At 49.7% G+C, this 10,924-nt stretch overlaps 1 protein-coding gene across 1 annotated transcript in view; it reads left to right on the top strand.

Moving 5' to 3' along the window:
* Positions 1-304: 304 nt before the first annotated feature.
* LOC123035070 overlaps positions 305-10,924 on the top strand; it is a 23,224-nt gene continuing 12,604 nt past the window's right edge. Inside the window, exons 1-7 of the mRNA XM_044452910.1 lie at positions 305-484; positions 3,196-3,274; positions 4,133-4,259; positions 4,905-5,006; positions 5,899-6,024; positions 6,940-7,619; positions 9,335-10,024. Of these exons, the coding sequence (XP_044308845.1) occupies positions 3,212-3,274; positions 4,133-4,259; positions 4,905-5,006; positions 5,899-6,024; positions 6,940-7,619; positions 9,335-10,024 (1,788 nt within the window). The 5' untranslated portion in view covers positions 305-484; positions 3,196-3,211. The remainder of the gene's footprint in view (positions 485-3,195; positions 3,275-4,132; positions 4,260-4,904; positions 5,007-5,898; positions 6,025-6,939; positions 7,620-9,334; positions 10,025-10,924) is intronic.

Raw genomic sequence — 10,924 nt, 5'->3', positions numbered from 1 at the left:
GCGGCGGTGAGGCCTGTGAACAGAATACGCGGGACTCCGCCAAGGGCCAGAGGCTCCTTGCAGGACCGCGGCTGAGTCCTGGTCCCAGTGCAGGCGGGGAGGGGATAAATCGGTCGGAGGGAAGGCAAACTTTTCCCTCACGTGGTTCTTCTAGGGCAGAAAAAACCATTCCTACAACTCCCAGCTTTCTCCAGCTGGGGGATGCTGGGAGTTGTAGGACTCTTCGCCCAAGCAGTCGTCGGCTTGCGCCCTGGATGAATCGGGGCCGTTCTTTGCGCCAGCCTGGCTGGCTGGGAGGCGCGGAGAGTCGTCGGGCGTCTGTCTGAATAGGGGGCTGAAAGCGGCAGGCTCAGATTCCCGGAGGAGAAGGGAAAGGGGCGAAAGGGGGATGTCCTTTCCTCTCGCTCGCCTGCCCCGCAGCTCCCGCCCCGGAAAATGCAAAGGGGCTGTGCGAGCCTGCGGGATTTCTGGAGGCCTCCGCCAGGTAAAAGGCGCACGATGCCGGCGGGGTCGGGAAATCGCGGTGGCCTGGAGGCTTCCCGTCAGGTGGGGAAAAGGTCGGGCCGCCTTCCCCATCCGGGCGCCTTCGCGAGGTCTTGCACTGCAACTCCCATCATTCCCGGCCAGCGAGGGCGTGGGGACGGGACGCTGTTCCGACGCATCTGGCGGCACTAGGGGCTGTGCAGAAAACCGGAGCGGGGACTCCTGAGCTTGTGCCCGGTCTTCGTTCCTACTTAGAGTAGACCACCGGGGTTTATTTCGACCGGGTTTCCTCACCCTGGTGCGCGCAAGCTGGGCTGGAGTCCAACTCCCATGGTTGGGGGATGATAGAAGTTGTAGTTCAAGCTTTCGTGGAGGGGGGTGCGGGAGAAGAAAAGAAGAAGCGGGGTGCTGGATCAGGCCGAGGTTCAGCTAATGCAGTACTGCGTGCGCACATGGCCAACCGGCTACTCACGGATGCAGTGGCACCCTCCTACCCATGTTCCCCAGCAACGGGTGGGAACATGGGGATCAAGGGTGCTTGTTCATGCGTATGACACTGGAAGTAGCTTCTGGCGGTGATGAACCATTGACTGTGTTCCCTCCCTCCGTGTTTGGGTGATCTCTCCAACCCTGGAACAATTCCACTGCTCCTTAAAGCGCGGGAGAATTTCTTTGGTTGTTTTCAGCCTCTTCCTTCATTAATTACCTTTGTGTACTGCCCAGGGGCCAAAGTTCTAGGGGTGATTTACAACGATTAAAATATCTTAAAAATCCAGTATTGTGCATAATATAAAAGCAGTTATAAAAACATATTGAGAAAGCAGATGCATAAATATCCAAAGAATATCCCATGGACAGATCAAAACCCTACTCATATGTTTCCAGCTTCCTTAGGGTAGAGGAAGTTCTTCCCTTGACATGGAATAGAAAAGAAAGTTGGTGCCAGGCAGGCCTTGCAGGGGTGTTGCCTCCACCCTAATTAGGGGGCTACCACCAAAAAGACATGTTCCTTTTTGCCACCCTGAAGGAAGGCCGTAGATTATGATTGTTACATACTGGTAGTTTCATGTGACGATTCAAGAAAAGAAATTTCCTCTAGAACTTGAAATCCTCTGTAACAGTCTTCTCAACCCCGTTGTACTTCAAGGGTCTTGGGCTCCAACTCCCATCAGTCCCAGCCACCATGGTTGATTGCCAGGGATTCTGGGAGTCATATGCTTGGGGAATGCTGGTTGGTAATACTATTATACTACTCTGTTCTCTGACGGTGGTTCTCCATGTTTCCAAAATAGGACTTGTCAATCAGCACAGAGTGAAGAATTGGATGTGCTGGCGGGGGGGGGGGGGGGGAGGGGGGGGCAGCTAAAGCTTTGCAGGAATGCAATAAAATGGAGAGGGCTAAATGGGGGAATTAAAAAAATGGAAAGTCAGGAGAAGGGCCTGTGATGCTTGGAAGAGGGCATGGCTGGCAGGCACATCAAAAGGCACGGTTTTGCTGCAGGCCTGGCTTCTGCCTTTTCTTAGTGGGCTGCTGGCAAGACTAGATGGCCCAGGGGTTAAACAACAGGGCTGTTGGCAGGGAGTAGGGGAAAATGATTGCTCAGCCTGCAAGGCGGGATTTGTGTGTGTGTGTGAGCTTCATGGAAAGAATGGGTGGGGAGAAGACCATTAAACCTGTCCCGGGTTGAATTGGGGCTGTTGCTTGCTGAGCTGTGCATTATTAAAGGAAGAATTAATTTTGCTTTCTTTTCTTTGTTTCTGGGAGATGTCAAAGATGCAACAGCAAGTGGAGATAAATAATCTGAGACACATCATTGCCCCCAAAGAACCGAAGTAGTAGGGAGAGGTCAGGTTTGAGTAGCGAAACAAACGAACAAAAATAGCCTTTTGATGCCAAGTAATGGTGGCACTGGAAGGTGGTATTTTACTTGGCAGCAAGTAAGAGCTGATTTTTTAAAAAAATCATGGTATAATCCCATGCATGTTTAGGCAGGGAGAAATAGGCCTGTCTTTTTTTTCTTCTAAATTTGCTTGGGTTGGCAAATCTGAACTCTTAAGAAATACAGTCAGGAGAGGCAGGGAGCCTGATGTCTGAGAAACGTGTTTATAGCCATACTGTCATTCAGGGGCCACATGTTGGAGAACCCTGATATTCTGCATGATTATATTTTGTGGCAAATCAGAGACATATGCCGCAATGCCTGCCCAATCCTTCCCAAGGGATCGTGGGGAAGAGAAGAATTTGCTCTTGTGAAGCAACCTGAAGAAAATCTCCCAGCAACCCAGAGATTCCACTTATATTTTTTGACATCTTGCTTATATTTTGATCTGTTTTTTCCTGCACAGAACACAAGGCAGCTTATAGAATCCTCCCCTCCATTTTATCTTCACAACAGCCCTGTGAGGAAGGGTAGGCTGCAGCTCAGGGGTTGCCTCAAAGTCACCCAGGGAGGTTCGTGGCAGAATGGGGACGAGAACTGGATCTCCCAGATCCCAATCCAACAGTGTAACCACTATGCCATACTGTCAAGTAAAGGATAAGAAGATGCTGAGTGTACATGTTGACAACTAGACTTAAACTGGGTGCGATCTTTTTGCTTGCATGTGCGTATTTAGATTTTTAAAAGGTTAACTTTTGATTGAAGTATTAATAATCTATATTATTGTATTATAAATATGGTAGTAGTAACTTAAGGGTGGGAACTTTTTCAGCCCCGCAGACAGTGGAATGGCGTCAGGGAGATGTTTGGGATCGTCCTTATGTTCCATCAGAGGAGAAGCAGCCGCTCAGGTAGGCGACCGGTTGTGCGGGAAAGGCAGGGAAACGGCCCGGGCAGCTTGGACGGCGCCTCCTTTTACTCTAAGAACCTCTGGCCCATTTCCTTCTAGGAACCCCATGGAAAAATGCAGTGAGGTCCTCTACATTCACCCCATGCAGCTTAAGTCATAGTTACGTAAGAACAGCCCTGCTGGATTAGGCCAAAGGTCCATCCAGTCCAGCGCTCCGTACACACGGTGGCAAACCAGCTGCCCCCAGGATCCCTCCAGCAGGAAGGCTGTGAGACCCCCTCCTGCCCGGCTCCTCAGCAACGGGTGTGTGCAGGCAGGCCGTCTCTGGGGAAGGAGGGAGCACGTGGCCAGCAGGGCTAGTAGCCACGGGTGCCTCCTCCCTCGCGAACCTGTCCAGGCCCTTTTTAAAGCCACGCAGATTGGTGGCCACCACCACTTCCCGTGGCAGCCAATGCCGCAGTTCCGCTCTACACTGTTTAAACCTGCCACCCATCAGCTTCATGGGGTGACCCTTTGAGTTCAAGTGTTAGGAGAGAGGGAGAAAGATGTCTCTCTCTCTGCTTCCTCCACACCAGACATGGTTTTCCAGCTTCCTGATCATTTTTGTCTACTTTTTCAGCTCAATAAGCAATTTAAGTGTTATTATTATTAATCTTATTAAGTAAGGTAACTAGAACTGTGCACAATCTTCTTAGTGCGGTCACACCAACGATTTTGGTTGAACTTGATGGGGGATGATGGGACCTAGAGTCCAACCAGAGTTGCCTCAGCTCCCTTCAGATGGCCGGCGGAGGTGGAGGTCGCTTTTGCATGCTGCTTGCAAGTGGTCAGGACCAGCCATTTCCCCCTCTTCTCTCAGGGACTGGTGACCTTCGAGGAGGTGGCCGTGCGCTTCACTGAGGAGGAGTGGGCCTTGCTGGATCGGGGCCAGCGAGCTCTGTATAAGGCGGTGATGCTGGAGAATTATGAGGCACTGACTTCTTTAGGTGAGGCCCTTTGCTGTGTCCTTCCACCCGTTCCTCACAGGGGTGCCCCACGGAGAAGCTCCTGGACAGATGTTTGATATCCTCTGTCTGTTTCCCCTGTTCAGGATGGATTTCAAGGTCTCTTAGCAGAGGGGAGACCCTTGGCTGTGGAGTGTGGGCACCCAGTCCCAAAGATGGCCTGCCTAGCTCCCCAGGGTGGCCTTCAGTCTCGCGGGGTTCCCTGGAAGGTTCCCGGCCCTTCTTCTTTCTCCACGCCCTTTCCCAGGACTGGCGCACACGCAACACCCTCCCTCTCTCATTGCAAAAGGCTGAGTTGCCTCCTCACCTAAGGCTTCGGTACCATAAGAGTTTGAACCTACCACGTATTCCTAGTTTTGTCAATGTGGCCCGTAATTGCTTCTCCAAAGGGGATTTTGTCCCTCTGGCGGAACCGTTCTGCACCCTGCACAAAACCCTCATTTAGATCTTGCAGGCTTCCATCTATTTTGCCCTACGGCTCCCATCAGCCCCAGAGCCAGCACAGCCAGTGGTTTGGACTCATGGCCACTGTAGGCCAAAACATCTGGAGGGCGACAACCTGGGTTAGATGCCAGTGTTGTCACCTGTTGGGAGGAAATGCATACCTTCTTGTGTGCTTGTTTCCAGAAGCGCTTCTGAGTTCGAAACCAGACCTCATCTGTTGGCTGGAAGAAGAAGAGGAAAAGGACCACCTTGTCTGGGGAGCTGCAGAAGAGGAGAGATTATCAGGTAGGGTGTACCAGGACCCGTGCGTCCCTAGAAGTGAGCAGAATTGCAACATTTCAGGTGTTCCCCATTTCAGTGTCTCTTCTTCCAGGGAAGTGGCTGGATTCTCTCGGACAATCTCTCTCCTGGCTTTGTGTCTTTCCCATGGTATCTTCTCAGGTTTCCCGTTCTCTACCGGAATGGGAGAAGAAAATGGAAGGGGTCTGTGTTGTATTTATCGGGCCTGTGGAATATTGATCTCAGCTGTCCACTGAGAAATACCTCTCCGTTTCCCTGTGTCCTGTCTAGAAAGTTTCTACTTTCGCATTCCTTACCGGTACAGTCATTATAACATTTGTATCCTAACTTTTCCCTCCAAGAATCCCAAGGTAGCTCACAGGATCCTTCTCTTCCTCTCCGTTTTATCCTCGCAGCAGCTTAACTGAAATTCATCAGGTGGCCCAAAATCACATTGAGCTTCACCATGTCGGAGGACTAGAGCCTATGCCTCCCCCGTCTTAGTCCAAAGCCTAACTGCTCTCTTTTTCTACCAACTTCTATTTTCAAGTTTTTATTCTTTTCTACCAATAAAACAAATAATCATTCAAAAGACGTCGGACATACTAGATTATCTTATTCTCTTTACAATTAATGTATATTTCAGCCCAAAGTATAATCCCACTTCTCTAGCCGTTGATAAAAGGAGTCCCACGTTTGGCAGTAATATGCGCCTTCTTTTTCCTTAAGAGACAAAGTCAGTCTGTCCATTTCTGCACAGTCGAGTATCTTCTTTAAAATAATTTCTTCAGTTGGTATTTCCTTGTTCCTCCAGTGTTGTACAAATACAATCCTCAACTGGCTCTCTTTGAATGAGCACAAACTTCTAAGAATTCCCTCTCTCTGTTTTATCTCAAAGATGATGGGGTTTTGATCAGCTGGGAAAATTATTTTCGACTGGAAAGTCCCATGGCAGAATTGGAAATTGAGACCTTTCCAGAAAGATGCCAGGAAAGGATTTCCTTCCCAACCGTTGATGGTGAACGTGAGTATTGGTTACTGATGCGAATGATACCAGGGAAGGAAAGTGAAATAAATTACCGCAACACACAGAGAGCGGCATCAAGTGTTAGACGGACCTCTGCCATTCTCCTTTGGGTAGACGTAACGCTGGACGCAGCCCAGAACGGTGCCTTGCCTGATTCAGAACTGTGCGGAGAAAGTCTGCGCTTGTGCAGAGGAAGGTGTGATGGTATTAGATGAAGCACCGGGAGCCCGGAGTGTGGACAGGAAGTGGCACCACGGCGCCCTTCCTTTTTGTCCTCTCTGAGGCCCAGTCATGTCCTCGTGGGGGTGGATGGCTCAGTTCTTTCCATGCTGGCTGTGCAGGGTTGGGTGCGGACTTGGCCTTTGACCCCCCTCAGCTCTGAAAACTCCTGTGGCCCCCACAGGCAGTGTCAGGAGCCCAGATGATTGCCCCCTTAGAGAGCACTCCTTTGGTCTTTGAAAAGCATCATGGGGGACCATTGGATTTTTCAGAAGCCCCGTCCCAAAGTTGCAGACACTTCTACAACGTTGGGCAGGGGGATCCCAGACTCAATCCCTCCGCCCTCCCCTTGCAGCTTATGCCGCCCCAGGAGCTTTTCTGAAAGGGAATCTGGTCCTTGGGCTGGTGAGAGGTTCAGCATCCTTGGTGTGGACAATACCAGAGGCCTGGCTTGGGGTCAGACATCCCTGCAGCTCGCACTTAAATGCACTGCAGGGAAAGAAATAGCTTGTCTCTCTTGAAAATGAAAAACCTCTGTGCACTGCGCAGTGGGAGCTCCATTTTCCAGCTTCCAGCATCAGCAGTCTATGATTTCTGTAGTCTGGTGTTGATCACTCCCCACCCTAAACAATAAACCCAAACAAACTATAAGTACCACTCTGAACTCACCCTCATATTTTTATTTTTTTGCAGCGGAAGTGTGCCGTTCTGAAACGTCTAAGGACCATTCGCACAACACCCAGTATCCGTGTTTGGTCAAAGTAGATCCTCGTTCGCTTCTCCCTCAGCTGGAGTTCTACACCCAGGCCCTGCGGGTCGTGTTCCATTCGACGCTGAGCCTGTGCAATGCCTACCTGTTCAGCATTGGCAGGCAGCAGCGGCGGAGAGAACTGATCGGCCAGTTTTTCCGGAAGTACTTCTTGAAAGCTAACAGGAGCCACCGCGTCCTCCGCAAAAGGAGGACCAAACGGGCCGCGGCGTTCCTCGCGCTGCTGGACAGCGGACCGATCCCCCGGCGCTGGTGGGTGTCTCCCACGACCAGCCGCAATTGGTGGGAGAACTTTGTTCAGGCGGACTCGGGCGACGAAAAGTGGATCGAGCACTTCCGCATGAGCAGAGGCACTCTTTTTGAAATCGCGGACATGCTCCGGCCCCAGCTGGAGCGGCAGAAGACCACCATGCGGGAGGCCATCTCCGTGGAGAAGCGCGTGGCCATCGCTGTTTGGTGGCTCTCGAATCTGGAGTGCTACCGCGAGGTTGCCACTCAGTTTGGGGTGGGGAGATCCACCGTAGGAGAGATCGTCTTGGAGGTCTGCTTCGCCATCAAACATCGGCTTGCCCACCGAATCGTCTACTTGGGAGACTACCAGAAGGTAAGCTGAAAGAGTCATGGAATAGCGGGGTGGGAAGGGACCGAGGAGGCCATCAGGTCCAACCTCCTGCTGGTGCAGGACACCAAGTCGCACCATCCCACTCAGATGGCTGCCCAGTTTCCCCTTCAACCTCTCCAGTGCGGGAGAGCCCACCGCCTCTCCAGGCAGCTGGTTCCACTGTCCTATTGCTCTGACAGTGAGGAAGCTTTTCCTGATGTCCTTCCTGAACCTGGGTTGTCGCAACCTGAATTGATTATTCCATGTTCCATGCTCTGGTATCAGCAAGGAGAGATCTTGACCTTCCTCTTTGGGACAGCCTTTGAGGTATTTTTAGAGGGATATCATGTCCCTCCGCAGCCTTCTCTTCTCAAGGCTGAACATGCCCAGTTCTCTCAGTCTCTCCTCATAGGGCAGGATTTCTAAACCCTGATCATTTTTATTTTATTTATTTATTTATTAAAACATTTTTATGCCGCCCCATTCGCCGAAGCCTCGGGGCGGCTCACATCATTTTTGTTGCCTTCCTCTGGAGCCTTTCTAATTTTCCTGCATCTTATCTTAATACTTGGTGCCCAGAACTGGACACAGTATTCCAGATGAGGTCTGATTAGTGAAGAGTATAGGAGAACTACTACTTCTCATGATTTGAGAGTAATACTTCTGTTCATGCATCCCAAAATGGCATTTGCCCTTTTGGTGGCTGCATTGTATTGTTGGCTCATGTTTAGCCTATTGTCCACAATTACTCCAAAATGTTTTTCTTTTTCAGTCCTCTTGGCGCACATATTCCCCATCTTGTATTCTCCAGGGTGGAGGACTTGGCACTTGTCCTTACTGAATTTCATTCTGTTGCTTTCAGCCCAGCGTTCAAGTTTATCAAGATTGCCCTGGAACTTCATTCTGTCTTCCAGGGTGTTTGCTATTCCACCCAGTTTTGTATCATCTGCAAATCTGATTATCTGTCCTTGTACTTCCTCATCTAAATCATTAATAAAGATGTTGAAGAGCACTGGGCCCAGGACTCGCCCAAAGAGAGAGCCAACATTATTTGAGAGAGCTCTTATTTTGTCATCTTAATATTTTTAAAGGATAATTTAAATGTTTACCTTTATGCATGTGGCACACTTTGTCTTACACCTGTTCATTTCTTTGAAGTGGGCCAACCAAATTTTCTCGTGTGGAAAAACACCCTGTTGTGACGGTTATCTTATTTTGCCACATTTCTGTTTTTTAACAGGGTTTATCTGCATAGCTGTGCTAAATATTCTTTTGTGCAGCATTGAAAAGCAACAAAATCTTTGATGTGTTCATTATTGTATATAAGCACCTTTTAGGGATTTATTTATGGTTGCGATAACCTCCCCACTCCACTAAAAATCCCTTTTTAATTAATGACTCCCGCTTTATCCTTTTCAAAAGCCAGTGTGGTGTAGTGGTGAAGAGCATGGGACTGGGACTCAGACGATCCGGGTTCCAGTCCCCGCTCAGCCATGCAGCCAACTGGGTGACTTTGGGCCAGTCACAGACTCTCAGCCCAACCCACCTCACAGGGTTGTTGTTGTGGGGATAAGATGGAGGAGGAGATGTAAGCTGCCTTGAGCCCTTTGCAGGAAAAAGGCAGGATATAAATCAATAATAATAATAAAAAAAGAATACAGGGTTCCTTGCGGCAAATGTTTTTTTTTCATTCATGGATTTTTGCTTATTCCTTGCAGATAATGGATGGTTTTAAGGAGCTGGGATTCCCTCACTGCATTGGTGTCATGGATGGGACGCTTCTACCCATTGTGACCCCTACGGGCCAGGCAGAGGAGTCTGCCAGCCGCAAGAAATTCCACTCCATCCTCCTCCAAGGAACAACGGACCATACGGGCCGATTTATTGACATCGAAGTCGGGTGGAGCGGGAAACACCACGACGTGTCCATCTTCCGGAAATCTGCACTCTGCCAGGGCATGGATAACGGCAGTTTTGTTCCGGGGAACCCCGTTATCACCCTGGGGGACACAGAGGTGCCGGCGCTAATCCTTGCCGACGGCGCGTACCCCATGCGGAAATGGCTCATGAAACCCTACGAAGGCCACCTTGGCCCGAGGGAGACCCTGTTCAACAGCATCCTTGCCCGTTGCCACGACGTGGTCGGGCGGGCCTTTGGCCGGCTGAAGGCCCGGTGGCAGTGCCTCACCAATCGGCTGCCGGTGGCGGAAGAGAACGTGGTGCCGGTGGTGACCGCGTGTGCCGTCCTGCACAACATTTGCGAGACCAAGGGGCATGCGCTGCAGGAAGGCTTGGACATCCCTGACCATATACTGTTACCCGACTACAACGAGGAGGAATCCTGTCCGTGTAACAACAGGGATGTGGAAGAGGGGGAAGTGGTGCGCGATGCAATCACTGCGCTCCTGGCTGAGAAGAGCCAACCCTGATTGGAACATTTCCCGTCGTTTGTGTTTCTTAGTTTCCAAATAAAGTTGACTTGATTACACAGCGTGTTTCGTTCCTGCAGTGTGCCTGTCCGTGGCCTGGTCCTACGGATAATCCGATGAAGTATTCCTGGTGGTTCCACAGGGTCCTGTCATCTCTTTGGTGTCCACTGGGGAGCAGAGCCTTCACTGTGTTGGCCCCTCTGTGGGGAACTGGTTTTTTATATCAGACAGGCACCAGTCTTGTTTTGTTTTTGACATTTACGATGATATTTCTATTTAAACAAACTTCCCTGACTCACAGGCCATGGCTTTATTGACACAATTGGATTTGAAATATTTTAATTCTGTATTTTGATTTCTTTTACTGTTCATTGCTCAGGAATATTGTTCACTAAAGAGCACTATAGGAATCCTGTAAAGAAGGAAACCCTTCGTAAGAGTCAGTGTGAAGTTGTGCACGAAAGGCCAAGTCCATACTAGGCATCACTGGGAATGGGACTGAGAATAGAACTGCCAAAATCTTACTTCCCTTCGGTATGACCACACAATCTTGTGTTCAGTTCTGGTTGTTTTACCCAAAAAGGACATTGTTGAATTGGAAAAGGTGCAGGGAAGGACAACAAATAACCAGGGGGCTGGAATAGCTATGGAATTCACTCCCCAAAGAGGTCCGCCTGGCACCGTCGTTACTGGTTTTTCGGCGCCAGGTAAAGACCTTTTTATTTAAACATCATTTTAATTGTTAAAATATATGATCTGGCCAGGGCAACTTCTTCTTCCTTCTCTTTTCTCCTCCTATATTCTTTATTTACGTATTTTATACTGTTAATTTTAATTTTATATTATTATGTTTGTATCTCAGTGTATTTTTTGTATTTT

This window comes from Varanus komodoensis, unplaced genomic scaffold (assembly GCF_004798865.1).
Source record: "Varanus komodoensis strain SLA01 unplaced genomic scaffold, ASM479886v1 scaffold76, whole genome shotgun sequence".
NCBI lineage: Eukaryota > Metazoa > Chordata > Lepidosauria > Squamata > Varanidae > Varanus > Varanus komodoensis.
This window is presented reverse-complemented; position numbering and strand designations above follow the sequence as displayed.